We start from the raw sequence: 14,270 nt of genomic DNA on the forward strand, positions 1-14,270 counted from the left end.
TTTTCTTAAATGCATTCTACCTCACCATACTACACATGTGAGATTCTGTGGTACTGTCCTCTTTAATTTTTTCTAAGGTAGATTTCCACCAATTCAACCCTACTGTTTTCCAGGTGTTACAGTTCTTGTATTTTTTCTCATGTAAAAAAGGCAGCAGCTGAAACAAAACATGTTTCAGTACTAGGAGAATACTCCAGCCATGGGTTTTTCCTCATACCAATGATTTTGAAATGAACGCCCTTCTTCATTCTTTGGAAATGGCAGCACTGGTTGGCAGGGTCCAATATTATTGCTCATTTGGATGAAGGCCTCGTCATACTTTATGTTGAATTTTAATACATGAGCAGGATCAGTTGGGTATTGTAGGTTAACTAGGTTAGAGAATGGCCCCTCTCTGGCTTTAGTTTCTATCTCCTGAGCTTCTGTTCCCTGCACACTTTCTGTGGGCTGTGGCTCAATGTTTCCCTTTTTTCTGCAAGCTCTGTCTCCTCATTTGGTGTTCCCTGCACACCTTCTGTGGGCTGTGGCTGGATATCTCCCTCTGTCTCTCCCTGAGTCTCCATCTCCTCACCTGACTCACCACTTTCCACTAGCTCTCCATCTGGGAACAAAGCACACCTTGTTATAACAGCATTAACCTATTCATTGATTAACCATATTACTGATAATCAACTCTTGAATCTAATCAATATTAAACCTACCCAAAGTAATGGTAGAAAACATTAAGGAAGTAATAAATGGCAATTTACTGTTGTTTGTTGTTCTTTTGTTCTATAATTTAATACCTTTGAAGTGTACATGTGTTAATTCTTACCTGTTGTGCTGCTTTCTTTGATCCAGCTGGTCAGGGATCCACTACCCTTAGCTGCCTCACGCAGTGACTTTAGTTTGGCTTTTTGCCTTCTCTCTTTTTGAGGCATCTTTGTACTGCACATTGAATGATGAATATTTAATATCTTGATACATAAAAAACATAATACGCAAAACAAGACAATGCACAATTAAAACTGTAAATTGGAAAGTGAACTATGACTATTAGGTTATTTCACTTATAATATGTATAATAAACATATAATAAACTTCTTAATGCTTGAGTTGCTACTACAGGCAGTACAGTGCTTTTAAAAAATTAATATTGATAATGTAAACTAAATAATAATGCCTACTAATGACCAGACAATAATTATAATAATAATAACAAATATGTGGCCAGCTGGGTTTTCTCTGGAGTGATGACGCTACAATAGCTCTTTTGGCAACAAGCCTTTTATTTTGCAACAGCGCAAACCAGGAGGTAACACACGTAACACTGACACGATAGGAGGGCAGTACATCATTGACGAAGACAGTTCCATAGAGCAGCGGTCCCCAACCTTTTTTGCACCATGGACCGGTTTCATATAGACAATATTTTCCCGGACCGGCCGTCGGGGGCGGCTGAGTGTTGGAGAGTATCACTACATGACCGGAATAGCACGACCGCCTATAAGTTTAGTATGGCCGCTTTTTCATAACATTTTAGTTTAAGTAGGTCTAACGTGATGATATTGTTAAAAAAATGTTAAGTGCATATTTCTCTCAATGACGATATACTAAAAACATTGCAATCCGAAGTATGTTCCTTATGTCCTGTCTACTCAGTAATTTTCGTTTTTGGTGCCGTTGCGGAAAACCCCGCTTCGCAGAGACAGGATGTTGGAAATGGAAGCAACGTTTTTCAGTGCTTTTGTGCTTTAACGACTTTTTTTTTCTTTAAATCATGTCAGCTAGCTAGCCAGTAGGCCTACAAAATTGGCAACACAGCTCAAGAAGACCATATAGTAAGTGATGAACTCGCGGCATGCACGTTACTCAAGTTCAAAATCTGTAAACCACGCCAACGTCGAGTGGACCTACAATGCCATCGGTAAGTTCTGATTTTTAAAATTAGACATTTAGCTACGTTATGGTTAACAAACATCGCTAGCAAACAAGCCTTACATTCCAGCAGATGTTCGTAGCCTACGTATTGCTGAAAAGTAAGCAAGAGCTAAATGAGCTCCAGCTAACGAGATAAAGGGACACATTTTTGGAAATGTGTATGAAAATCTGCTCCTATGCAGTCGTAAAAAAGTGAAAAATATTACCCTTGAAAAGACTTTGACAGATTTGCATCAATTTGTCAGCAATCATTTGTAAGTTTTCGTGCCCAGGGGCCCTTGATTTCATAATCCGTCCATGATCTGGTCAAATAGTTGCAAAATGTTAGCTGAGTGCGAGCATTTGCCAGAGGAGTGTCATAAATTTGTTCAACTAGATAACCTTATCGTTATCGCGTGACAAAGAATTTTCAATGACTTGACCGGTAATAGCTAAATGATTACTGGCAACTGCTTCGTCAGCCTGAAGCTCTTCAGGTTAGCTAGGTAGCGGAAAAGGTAGCCAGCTACGGTTTGCCATGTGGAAATAACGTTAACAAGCCTGACTTCATTTTTAACTGTTCACTGCTGCTCACCACATATTTAGCCAGCAACATAGTTTGGAGTATGTAAGAGGTAATTAAAATGTACATATTTATATGCTAAAATATTTTCCAAAATGTTGATTTTGGTCAGCTAATTAAGAGCTAATTTGGCTAATATTCTTTATTCCAATGTCACAGTGAAATACGAACGAAAGAAATCACAAGTAGCCTAGGAATTTCTTTTACTTAAGGTAATTTATTCAGGTTACGGCTGTGATCGGCTATCCTTCGCGGTTTCCTGTGGCACATATAGATTAATGTGCATCTGGGCCGAGTAAACGCGCACGACATCGGCATTACTGCATTTTGCCGACGCCCTGGTCTGTCAGGTGGCGAGCCGCACTCGGCTAGATGACGGTTGACCGATGCCGAGTCTTAACCGAAGGCGCCAAACAGTTCCCGGACTTGCCCCTAGTCTTCTTGCTAGCTGGGAGGTAACAGACTGCTTTGAAACACAAATTAAACTCGCCATCTCTGAACGCTGCGGAGTAGCCGTCTCTGTGACCAAAGAGTTTCAAAAACTCCACCGAACATATATATATATATACACACACACACACACACACACACACACACACACACACACTATATGGACAGAAGTTTCAGGGTTTGGGCTAGGCCCCTTATCTCCAGTGAAGGGCAATCTTAAAGCTTCAGCATACCAAGACATTTTGGACATATATGATATATGCTTCCAACTTTGTGGCAACAGTTTGGGGAAGGCCCTTTTCTATTCCAACATGACTGTGCCCCAGTGCACAAAGCAAGGACTATAAAGACATGGTTTGATGAGTTGGGTGTGGAAGAACTTGACTGGCCCGCACAGAGCCCTGACCTCAACCCCATCGAGCACCTTTAGGGTGAACTGGAACGGAGATTGCAAGCCAGACCTTTTCTTCCAAAATCAGTGCCTGACCTCATAAATGCTCTACAGAATGAATGGGCACAAATTCCCACAGAAACACTCCAAAATCTTGTGGAAAGCCTTCCAAGAAGAGTGGAAGCTGTTATAGCTGCAAAAGGGGGACCAACTCCATATTAAAGTATATGTATTTGAATACAATGTCATTATAGTCCCTGTTGGTGTAATGGTCAGGTTCGAATACTTTTGTCCATATAGTGTATGTGTGTTCAAAAGTTAAATGTGCAATATTTAGATGCTGCTCCTGAACCATAAGTGAATGACCTACCTATTTCAACATCAGATATTGTTTACATAAAGTTGCTATTATTTTCTTATTGGAATTGTTTCATTATTATTATTATTACTATATTTATTTAACTTATCACAGTCACAGCTTTTGTGATAATTGTTGTAAGTTCGATTGTTCTATGTTCTGTGCCAATTAAAAAAATGTAATAAATACATGTTGGAAGCAATTCATATCTTTAAGTTAGAATATAGAGCAGTTCATATTTTGATGGTATCTCATGTGGTAATGCTCTATCACGTTTTAAATCGATTACACAGTGAATATTGAACTGAAGCTTGTCTTTAAAAAATGATATCACAAATCAAATCGCAATTGCAGTATATCTGTCAGAAAAATCACAATTAGATATTTTCCCCAAATCGTTCAGCCCTAGCACCCTGTGACTTGTTTGGATGCCCAAGCAGCTCAGATGACATCAGAGTGATGCACCTATCTTACATCAGGCATTTGCTCCCCAGAGGAAGCTCTGTGGGGCTTGCAGTTTGAGAAATATTGGCAGTTGGCATGTATGTGCATTGGAGGACTGCATTTCCTATGTCTCAGTACTCAAACACAAAGGGGAATACGGTGAGAGGAAGATCATCATTGTCAAGAACACTGACATAGTCATGCAAGGCCATGTAGTCTTGACAGCTGAGCGTACCCACACACACAGGTGATTACACACACGGTCACATCAAACCTTACCCTTTGCAGTGTAACGTAACAGGGAGGATGAAAAGAAAACAGGTGATGCTACATAGCTCTGGACTGCGGGCTGCAGAGTGTCCCGCTAATCCACGCAGTCTAGCGATCATTTCACGTACACGCGTTTATAGTATTATCGCGTAAATATACATATCACTCATCCGTCCTTTTCTTATTACATTGCATTTACACTGGAGATGTGGGTGTGAAGGAAAAATGGCATTTGGAATATGTTATACTAGGTATCAGGTATATACCGTATATATATATATATATATCAGGTATATATATATATATATATATATATATATATATATATATATATATATATATATATATCAGGTATATATATCAGGATATACGATCAGGTAATGGTACAAGTCAAAGTAAGTGACGGCTGGCCACTCTGTGGGGTCATTTTTCCACACTGATTTTGGGATAGAAAAGGGACACTGAGGGAGTCCAATCAGACTTAGTTTCTCTATATATCTGGCCTTTTCTTCGGGCAGAAGGGTATTGAAATAGGCTGGTGTTGACATTTTATGTTAAAACTGTTTCAAGACACGGTGTCCCGCAATTTCCCATTCACTCCCTTTCAACTTCGCGGGATGTTTTTCCCCACGAGGGGCGTGGTTTTCCCTCCGATGACGCGTTGCACTCTGTCTCCAGACACACACACACACACACAGCAGAAGGAGGCGAAATAGGATTATCATGACTGGCAACGCCGGAACCCAACTAAGAATAGTCGTTCATTTGCTGGGTTAAAACTGAGACACATGCATACGTGCGTGAGATTCGACAGTCAATCCCAGAATGTGGTGGTGAATGTGTGGGTGAATTTTGCAGGTAAGGCATTCTTTCTTTTCGGCAGTAATGTGCACGGTATTTCGATATCTCCAACTGGACGTTGGTCAAGAGCTAGTTATGTGCATGCAGAAGCACGAAGGTAGCTTTATTTTAATGGGACTCCTGTCGCAAAAACACGAATAGTACTGCGTACGTATGCAATAAATAAGAGCCGTGCTATGGCTGGCAGAGTGATTGGATTGGGTCTTCTGAAATTCACACATACACGCCCGAATCACCCTACTCCTATAACATCTGTAAGCCACTGTGATTTTGTCCGGTTTGATGAAAAATACTAAAGGGGACGCAAGAAGAAAATGCTCAATGCTACTCCCTGCTCAAGAAGAGGGGGTCTCCGCAAGCGAACTCTCAGGGAAACGAACCGTTCTGGATAATTGTGTCCGGAACAGACCTGGAGAGCAGTGGGTGGCCTCGCCAGCTGAATGCAGGAAAAGGCAACTCGGATAACAAGATAATGCATCTGTAGACATCCAAAGTCAATAGCGTTTACAGTCTATGGTTGGAACACTTTTTCCACACTCCAGGGCACACAAAATAGGCCTAGTCTAGGGAGATTCGGTCTGATTGATAACACCGTTCAAGTCACTTTAGCGTAGGGCTTGTCTTTTTAAAATGAATTCTAACTGGAACTTTGGTATGATTTTAGGTTGTCAGGAAAATGGTGTCCTTTTTGTAGCGAAGGTCCTTGGTGACGGTGTTATTATTTTGTGTATTGTACGGTATTTTTTCTGTTTTATTGCTGCGCATTTTGTTGTGTTAATGTCTGCTTATGTAGGATGTCGGTTTCCATTTCTGAAACACGTTTTACACAATAGTCTCTCAATAGTAATCGTGCAACGAGTAAAGTAACTTCCCTCGTTCACCGCGTTTGGATTCTCCGCAAGCATGATTACTGTTTGCACTGAGGGAAATCGCGGTACCCTTTTGTGTAACCAACAATACAGTGCTCTCATGAGTGCTGGCTCCTCAGATGAGCTCACATAACTGATATTAGTCTCGCGCCCAGCACGGTAATGTAATCGTGAATATTAAGCAGCTGTTAATATTTATCAGATTTAAATGTTCAGAACAGCCTGAGACATCCCGCGCTGGAGGATGAAAAGATGGAGCAGACAGTGCAAACGAGTGAATTAGGATGGAACATCTGGAACATGCCAGTTTCGTGTCAGAGGTACTCACAGATTTACAAGAATTGAGGATATGGTATTTATGCAGGCAACAGTGGCTGTAAACGGTTGTTAATTCTCAGGAAATCATAAATCATCAAAGACAATGTTGATGTTGTCAGTTTGATTAGTTGTCTACTGATTAAGTCTCACTGTTACACACTCAGTGTACCTGCGGCTGATGAAGATTGCTCTGAATGACTGCTCACTAACCCTCTGTCAGCAGTGCCTACTGTGCAGTATGTAGGTGTGAAAAGAGCCCTCTGTCGGTTCAGTTGTCAATAAACGTGTTAGATTGAAATCCCCGGGATTCCACCCCATTAACCTTTCCCAGCACGTTTTTCTAGTAGAATTTGAGTGTCTTTCTCTTTTGAGTGCTTCAAGGGTCAGCGGGCTTGGTTTGAATCTTACCAAATATATGATGTCATTGTCATTATTTTTCTCTTTCTCTGTGTTTGCAAGAAGGAAAAGAAATGTTCAGAGCAAGAAAGATGGGTGAAAATTTGTGCGAATGAATCATGTAATACATTTTAACATAACACTCACGTAAAATATCGATCATGTTTTTAAAGCTTATGTGGAGGTTAATTTGCATACTGCAAGGGTATTCTATTGTGATAAAAGTTGAACTGATTCATTTTAAACAGAATGCTTGCAGAATATGAAAACGTTTACACCGTCGTACAGTGTATTTACCTAACTGTAATCTTGACACTGAAATATATGGTCCATTGTGCAGGCTCAATGCCCTTATTTACTTCTTTGCTTGGGCCAGGTCTTCCCCACTTTTGGGACGGGGACAGCTGTACCGAAGCCATAGTCCAGAATATGGGCTGTTCTGGAGATTTCTTGACTGCAAAATGAAGGAATCGCACGTGAATCACAGTTTACCGCAGGTTCAATACTCTAGACCATTATAGCATGGAGATTACCCTGCATTTTGTGACAGCCGTAAGGGGGTGAACAGGTACGCTGTTCTTTCTTGCTGGAGAGGGTCAAGGCTTTCAGTATTCTCAGGCTACTTCAATTACCAACCTTTGTCGTCACTGCCTTGCATGGTGCGTGCTCTGCCAGAGCACATTCTCCGTTATCAAAGCGGAAATTAATGGTTTGTTGTAACTGAACAGCTATTGGGTAGAAACTGAGGGAACAGGCAGCAGCTCCTTTATAAGGGGTCACTCCCCAGACAGGAAGCTGCCCACCAGTTAAGGAACCCACCATGGTTTTGTATACACAGCTTCACCAGGAAACCTGTGATTGAAAGATCAGGAAACAGAGAAATCGCATGCCACAAACAGTTCCTCTCTTACCCTGCAAACCAATGGTGGTGGGTGAGCTGGAAACAGGGCAAGCCAGAACACTACCTTTAAATCTGTCATTACTTTCAACCTGTTTGCCCTTATCCTCCTTGATTAACAATAAAATAATTCACAGAATAATTGACACCAATGGCGTAATTAGAATAAATGATTATGCTCGCAAACACTGCAGACTGCGGTACAGAGTCCCGAACCCCGAGCTCCGCTTCACACCGCGTTTGAAAATGAGCAGGAAGAACTGCAAGGCAAAAGACTCACAAGCCGCACAGCGCCATTTGGTTGCTGTCCTCAAACGTTGCCTAAAAACTTGTCGGGTGACAGGTGAGGGTACGCAGGCAGACGATCCCTGGAAGGCTGGGGGTTCATAAAGCAGCAAATGACAGATCAGCGATGTTGCGCAACCCCCTAAAACAAAATTTAAGTCTGTCTCAAATGCTGTACATGAAACGTTAAGGTGGTCGTCAACCAGAGAAAAAGACAAAAAAACATGCTTCACTCAAAAAAGTGAATGAGGTGGGTTGTGCGCTTTATATTAATTTTTTTTATTTTCAGTTTACTTAAAATACGTGTCTTTGGTAAGTTAAAATATTTTTTTCTAATAAAGGCCATGTTATTATGGCTCGTTATCTGTACAAAGTATTGTGTTGTTTAATCACAAACATTTAAGTGAATTAGGATTGAGATACTTCTTACATCCAGAAGGTGGCAGTAATGCAAGAAGATTAAGATGCTTTAGACTGCACATGCGCAAGGCCACATGACTGCTTGTTTACCTCCAAATCTTCCCTGAGTTAATTTTGGCGGACAAGTTGCTGTTGGTCTTCATTTTCTGAGTTGGAAGAGGTACGAGGACATTTCTTTTCACCCGTACCTATTTTTTGTAGTATTTTCATATTGAGCATGATTGTATTTTGTGTTTGTGATACAAGACATGTTCTATATTTTTGGCGTGCTTGTGTAGTTTTAGAGAGCAAGTGGGTCTTGGACATGTTAGCTAGCTGCATGACCCAGGTCGGGCTGTTTTTATCCCGCCGAGCCCCGCCAATCCATGAACACATGTTACCACTGTGCAACCATACCATAGTCGGTATGTAAATATCATTGTATAACTTTATATTCAGTCTATGAACGTTATTCTATGCAGGCAATAGCAACACTGTTTACAGCCAGTTCAACACCTGAGTCTGTGCTGGTGACTACGGAGAAAGCTCTGTTTTTACATGTCTGTGTTTAGCTCTGAATACGCTGCTTTTGTAACCGAGTCTCTGTGGTTTGGAGATTAGTTTTACTCTGGTGTTCCTGTCTGTACTTTCAGATATCAGGCTTATTTTACTGGTGGCTGATCTCTGTCAGCCATTTCAGAGCTATTGAAGTTACTGCTGATACAAACCCATCATCTTCCTGCTGCTGCTTCATATTCAAAGCTTTCCATCGGCAAACCAGCGGGATGCTTTTATTGTGAAGCAGGTACAGGAAATGCTACGTGTTTGCATGCGAGTAAAAACAGGTAGTTTTAAACAACCAGATATTTTGGACTATTCGGTTAGCGGATCGATATTCAGTGTAACGTTACACATAACTTACTGAAATAAAGCACCGGTAAGTGGCTGTAGGCTTGAGGTAACCTTACCACCTCACATTCCGCTCACATCTAATTAGGGTCTATAATTAGGGTTGTCTTGCATTCGGCCAGTACATTATGTTTGTAGTGTTTATGAACTTGAATGAACCGCTATTAGCCTAAAGTTGTGTAAGCTATATGCTAACATAAATGGAAAAAAGAGTGCCACGTCACTGAGCAGACATGGGTTTTAGGTGAATATAATGGTACAAATTACAAAATTTAGTGTGCCTCTTTTTCCCTCTCTGAATTTCCAAAAGTTAATCGCATCCTCCCCCCTTTGCAAGTGAAGGAGAGAACTTAAGGCTGCTCTTCAACCTTGTATTTCTTTTTGAGCACATGACTGGCTGCAATGTTATATGTAAGTGTATTAACTGTAAACTAACCGTTTTTTTGTATTACATTTTTCTTAAAGGTGCAATACACAAATTTTTTTACAATGATTACTTAAAGGGGCTTTAGGCTTATTTTTCAAGTGTGACACACACAGTTAATGCCATAGGCCTAATGAGAAGCTATGTATTGTGATCCTGCAATGTTGTGCTGCCAGTGAAGATTAGAAATAGGTATCGCCACAGTTCACCATTGGTATGAATTTTGTTTTGAGTTACAACTACAGAAATCAATTGCCTAAATAAATGTTGAGCAGTTGACCACAACAAAAAAATCTACAGTTTAGCCAGGAAGTGAAGTTTCTCACATTGCTGAGTTGCATTTATAGTGAATTTATGATTTGCAGTTCAAAAGAATGTGTTTAGGGGCCCGGCTATGATATACTGTATCGGACTTTCTGTGATGTTTTACTATACTTGCTCTATATGGATAAAGTCAATGTATCTTTAGCCAAAAAGAAGGTTGTTCATATCATATTTTCTTTCAAAGTAGAATAAACTAATTGAAGCCATCTTTCTACATTCAACACAGATAAACACTGGGAAGGGTACCCATTTGTGGACCTGAGGCATGGTTAGCTGTGACACTGCATGGCACTCATCTTCTATTTCAAAGCAGTAGGGCAGGACCCATCCACTAGTGATGTTACATTCGCGACCGATCCGAGTCTTTTGAACGGCTCTTTGGTACGAACGAAGGGATCCGAGTCGTACTTGAGAGGCATTCATTTTATTGTTGAGCCGTTCATTTCATCGCTGCGCCCAAATTTCACTTCGTGCATTAAGTTTACATTTACATTTATTCATTTAGCAGACGCTTTTATCCAAAGCGACTTACATAGGTTACAGTTCTTTACAATGTCATCCATTTATACAGCTGGATATTTACTGAGGTAATTGTGGGTTAAGTACCTTGCCCAAGGGTACAGCAGCAGTGTCCCAGCGGGGATCAAACCAGCAACCTTTCGGTTACAAGTCCTGCTCCTTAACCACTATGCTACACTGCCGCCCGGCATTGTGTAGCATAGTGGCTCTGGGGCAGGAATCGTAACTAAAGGGTTGTTGGTTCGATTCCTGCTGAGAGAGAGATCAAGAGAGAGAGTGAGAGTGTGAGTGAGTTTTGCCTTCTCATTGTTTTAATGGCGGTTACATTGCAAAGCACAAATACACAATGACATTAGGTCTGGCAATACCAGTCTCATTATACAATGTGATTATTTCACAGGTAATCCCCGCCCCCTAAAAACGATGAACGGAACGGGGCCATAAGATCCGGCTCCCTTAAAAGAGCCCTTATTCCCATCACTACCATCCACTTATTTGTGGTGAATGTGAAAGTTTACTTTGCACATTTATTCAGACTATGAAATATTTTAGGATGCCCCCCAGCCCAATCAGTACAGTTTTATTTTTTTTTTTAATTCATTATTTTTTAATTGGGTTGAGTGCATGGAAGTCATGGTAAGGAATGTTATAAAAGCAGGCTTAAAGGAAATTTATCTATTTTAGCTCTAAAGAACCCTGTAAAAAGTGCACCAATAATTAATTTGTTAACATCTTTATAAATTTATTTTGGTTTATTTTCTATCTCTTTTGTAATCATCATGTTGCAATATTTCAGGTCCTGAATGATGGTTCATTGATGATCCGTGCTCCCTCCTCTCTGTCCAAGGCGCTGTACTCATAACAGGCATGATCACAACTAGCTACTTAATTACTGTGAATCAGGTTGTCAGTATTTTTATTTTTAGAAACATTTATTAGATGACAGCTTCATTCTCTTGCTCTCGTTCTGAATAGCTTATTTATTTTCAGATCTCTAGTTCTCTTAAAAGCAAGGAATGAATTTCATTAGTTGATGGCTCCTGTAGGGAGGAATATTACAATTTTTGCCCCAATCACACAGGTATGTTTTCCTATTGGTAGAAAACATTATGGAATTATAAGTTGATGTTGACTAGTCTGTTTTGACAAGTAAATGGTAAATGGACTGCATTTATATAGCGCTTTTCTACTCATTTGAGTACTCAAAGCACTTTACAGTTATATGCCTCACATCTACCTACCAGTGGCAGAGGCTGCTATACAGGCTTACCAACTGGCCATTGGGAGCTGTTGGGGGTTCAGTGTCTTGCTCAAGGACACTTTGACACTCTGCCAGGATGAACCAGATTCGAACCAGGGACCTTCCAATCCCCAGTCAACTGCTCTATCGCCTGAGCCACTGTCGCCCTGTATAGGGACTAGTAGTCAGAAACCAATCACATCTGTGAGTGTGCCCTAATGGGTATAAAACTGTGATTTGATTGTTGCTCACAAAGCCTGAACAGCAACTCATGTGCTTCTTTCAAACAAATTGCTATTTTTATTTGGAGTCACCTCACAATTTAAACACAGAACAGTGACCGTAGCTGTGTTTAGGGATCGTGAGGTCGATCGTACAATTAAGTGGCAAGTAATCCCAAAGCTTTCTCTGAAATGTTTCACATTATAGCTTTCTTGTGTTACAAAATTCAAATTACAAAACGGAGCTAAATTTGGTTAGATCGATTTAAATTACTGAGAATAAACTTTTAGGTTAGGTTGAGTGCAATAAACAATAACGTTTAGAACACAGACTTCACAAAAGCTGCGATGTGTCATGAGTATTTAACATAATTTAAATCGATAAATGCCATCTTTGTTAAATAAACAATCTCACGTTGTAGGTTTCGCAAGCACACAAACTACAGACAATCTGCACTGTTTCGCGAGCATATACATTTACTCTGTTTATGCGATTGGTGGTATCCCTGCTGAGATACTGCTGTTGTACCCTTGGGCAAGGTACTTAGCCCTCAGTTACCTCAGTGAATATCCTGCTGTATGAATGGATAACATTGTAAATAACTGTAACCTATGTAAGTTGCTTTGGATAAAAGTGTCTGTCAAATTATTTGTTTTATTGTTAATCAGGGAAGATAAAGGGGAACGGGTTGAAAGTAATGATAGATTTAAAGGTAATGTTTCAGCTTCCCCTGTTTCCAGCTCACCAGCCGCCACTGGATATAACTTAAATCTACGTAGAACGTATGTGATTTGGTGCAATGTTATAACTTTTAGTTGTTTGTAAACTCGAACGTAGTGGCGATTTACGTTTGAACCAGGTAAAGATCGAACTTCTGGTGCAACCGGCTGCAGATGTATTGACATTTGGAATGAGCAACAGAAAGTTTTTTTTTCTCAACATACAGCACAACTACATTTTCTTGATGCACACTAAAACTTGAGGCCTCTGTTTTCACGTTTATCCATTAGTGAGTGTTGTGAAAAGTTATGATTGAAAAGTTCAACAGTTTTGGATGTGAAAGAGTTGTTAAAACAAAGAAGATGCTTTACTGGTTTTTCTTTCCTTTCCCTGCTTAATGTGGACATCTATAAAGTGGTGGTAACCTTGTTTGACAAGGTAACCATTAATGTCCATGTGATGATTAATTGGTCATTGTGTACATATCTATCTCTGCAGTTGAGATCTCATCCATTTCACATGCTTATAGAAATGTGAGGTGTAGTATGTGTGTATGTGCAGTCCTAAAGTATTTCTGTATTTTTTTCTGTCTTTAGAATGAAACTGTTGAAAAGAGGAGGGAATGCATCCTCAGGGCACTCTGTATCTACCTGAATGAAGACCCGAACATCCTCTTCAAAGAATACGTGGTTGGTAATTTTAATAGTTTAGTTTCTACCTGTATTAAACCAAGTCTTGAATAACTAATCTTGTTACTTTGTTATATTTTGCGTGGAATCAGTCTTTAAAACTTTTTTGGAAATCTAATATATACAGTATATTAAATCACATAAAATTATATCTCTAAAGTTTGATAGAATCACCCAGCACTGCTTCATCATATGTTTATACATATAGCACTGTTTGAAGTGTCATGCTGTTTTCCTTAAATTATTATATAATTTATGCTAAAATAAATGTTGACAGCGGCAAGTGTGTTGTTAGATGGTTAGACCATTATGCTGTTACAAAAAATTTGAAAACTGCAAGCCTGCTGTATTGTTAGACCATAATATTGACAAACAAAGGGATGTTTTGTTGCATTTTATGCTGCATCAAGGCAGTGTACAACTGTTAGTGTTGGACCAGGCTGCACCATAATGTTGCCCACTGAAAGTATGGTTTATTATATGAAGGGCTGCAACTAACGATTGTTTTCATTATCGATTAATCTGTTGATTATTTTTTCTATTAATTGATTATTCGTTTGGGTTTTGGGAAACTGTGATTGACATTTTTTTACCGGTGCAACCAAAAGTGTCTTATTTTGTCCCGACCAGCAGTCCACAACCCAAAGATATTCAGTTTACTGTCATAGAGGACTAAAGAAACAAGAAAATATTCACATTTAAGAAACTGGAACTGGAGAATTCCAGCATTTTTTCTTCTTGACTCAAGGATCAAGGATGTCTTTATTATCCACGAGGGGCAATTTGTTGTACAGCCAGCAGT

The 14,270-nt window shown here is 39.8% G+C and overlaps 1 protein-coding gene across 1 annotated transcript in view; it reads left to right on the plus strand.

Moving 5' to 3' along the window:
* The first annotated feature begins 5,109 nt into the window (after nucleotides 1-5,109).
* Nucleotides 5,110-14,270, plus strand: part of LOC118789173 (beta-galactoside alpha-2,6-sialyltransferase 2-like) — a 39,928-nt gene continuing 30,767 nt past the window's right edge. The window contains exons 1-2 of the mRNA XM_036545500.1: nucleotides 5,110-5,253; nucleotides 13,376-13,468. Coding sequence (XP_036401393.1) covers nucleotides 13,434-13,468 — 35 coding nt within the window. The 5' untranslated portion in view covers nucleotides 5,110-5,253; nucleotides 13,376-13,433. The remainder of the gene's footprint in view (nucleotides 5,254-13,375; nucleotides 13,469-14,270) is intronic.

The sequence above is a fragment of the Megalops cyprinoides genome, chromosome 14 (genome assembly GCF_013368585.1).
Source record: "Megalops cyprinoides isolate fMegCyp1 chromosome 14, fMegCyp1.pri, whole genome shotgun sequence".
NCBI lineage: Eukaryota > Metazoa > Chordata > Actinopteri > Elopiformes > Megalopidae > Megalops > Megalops cyprinoides.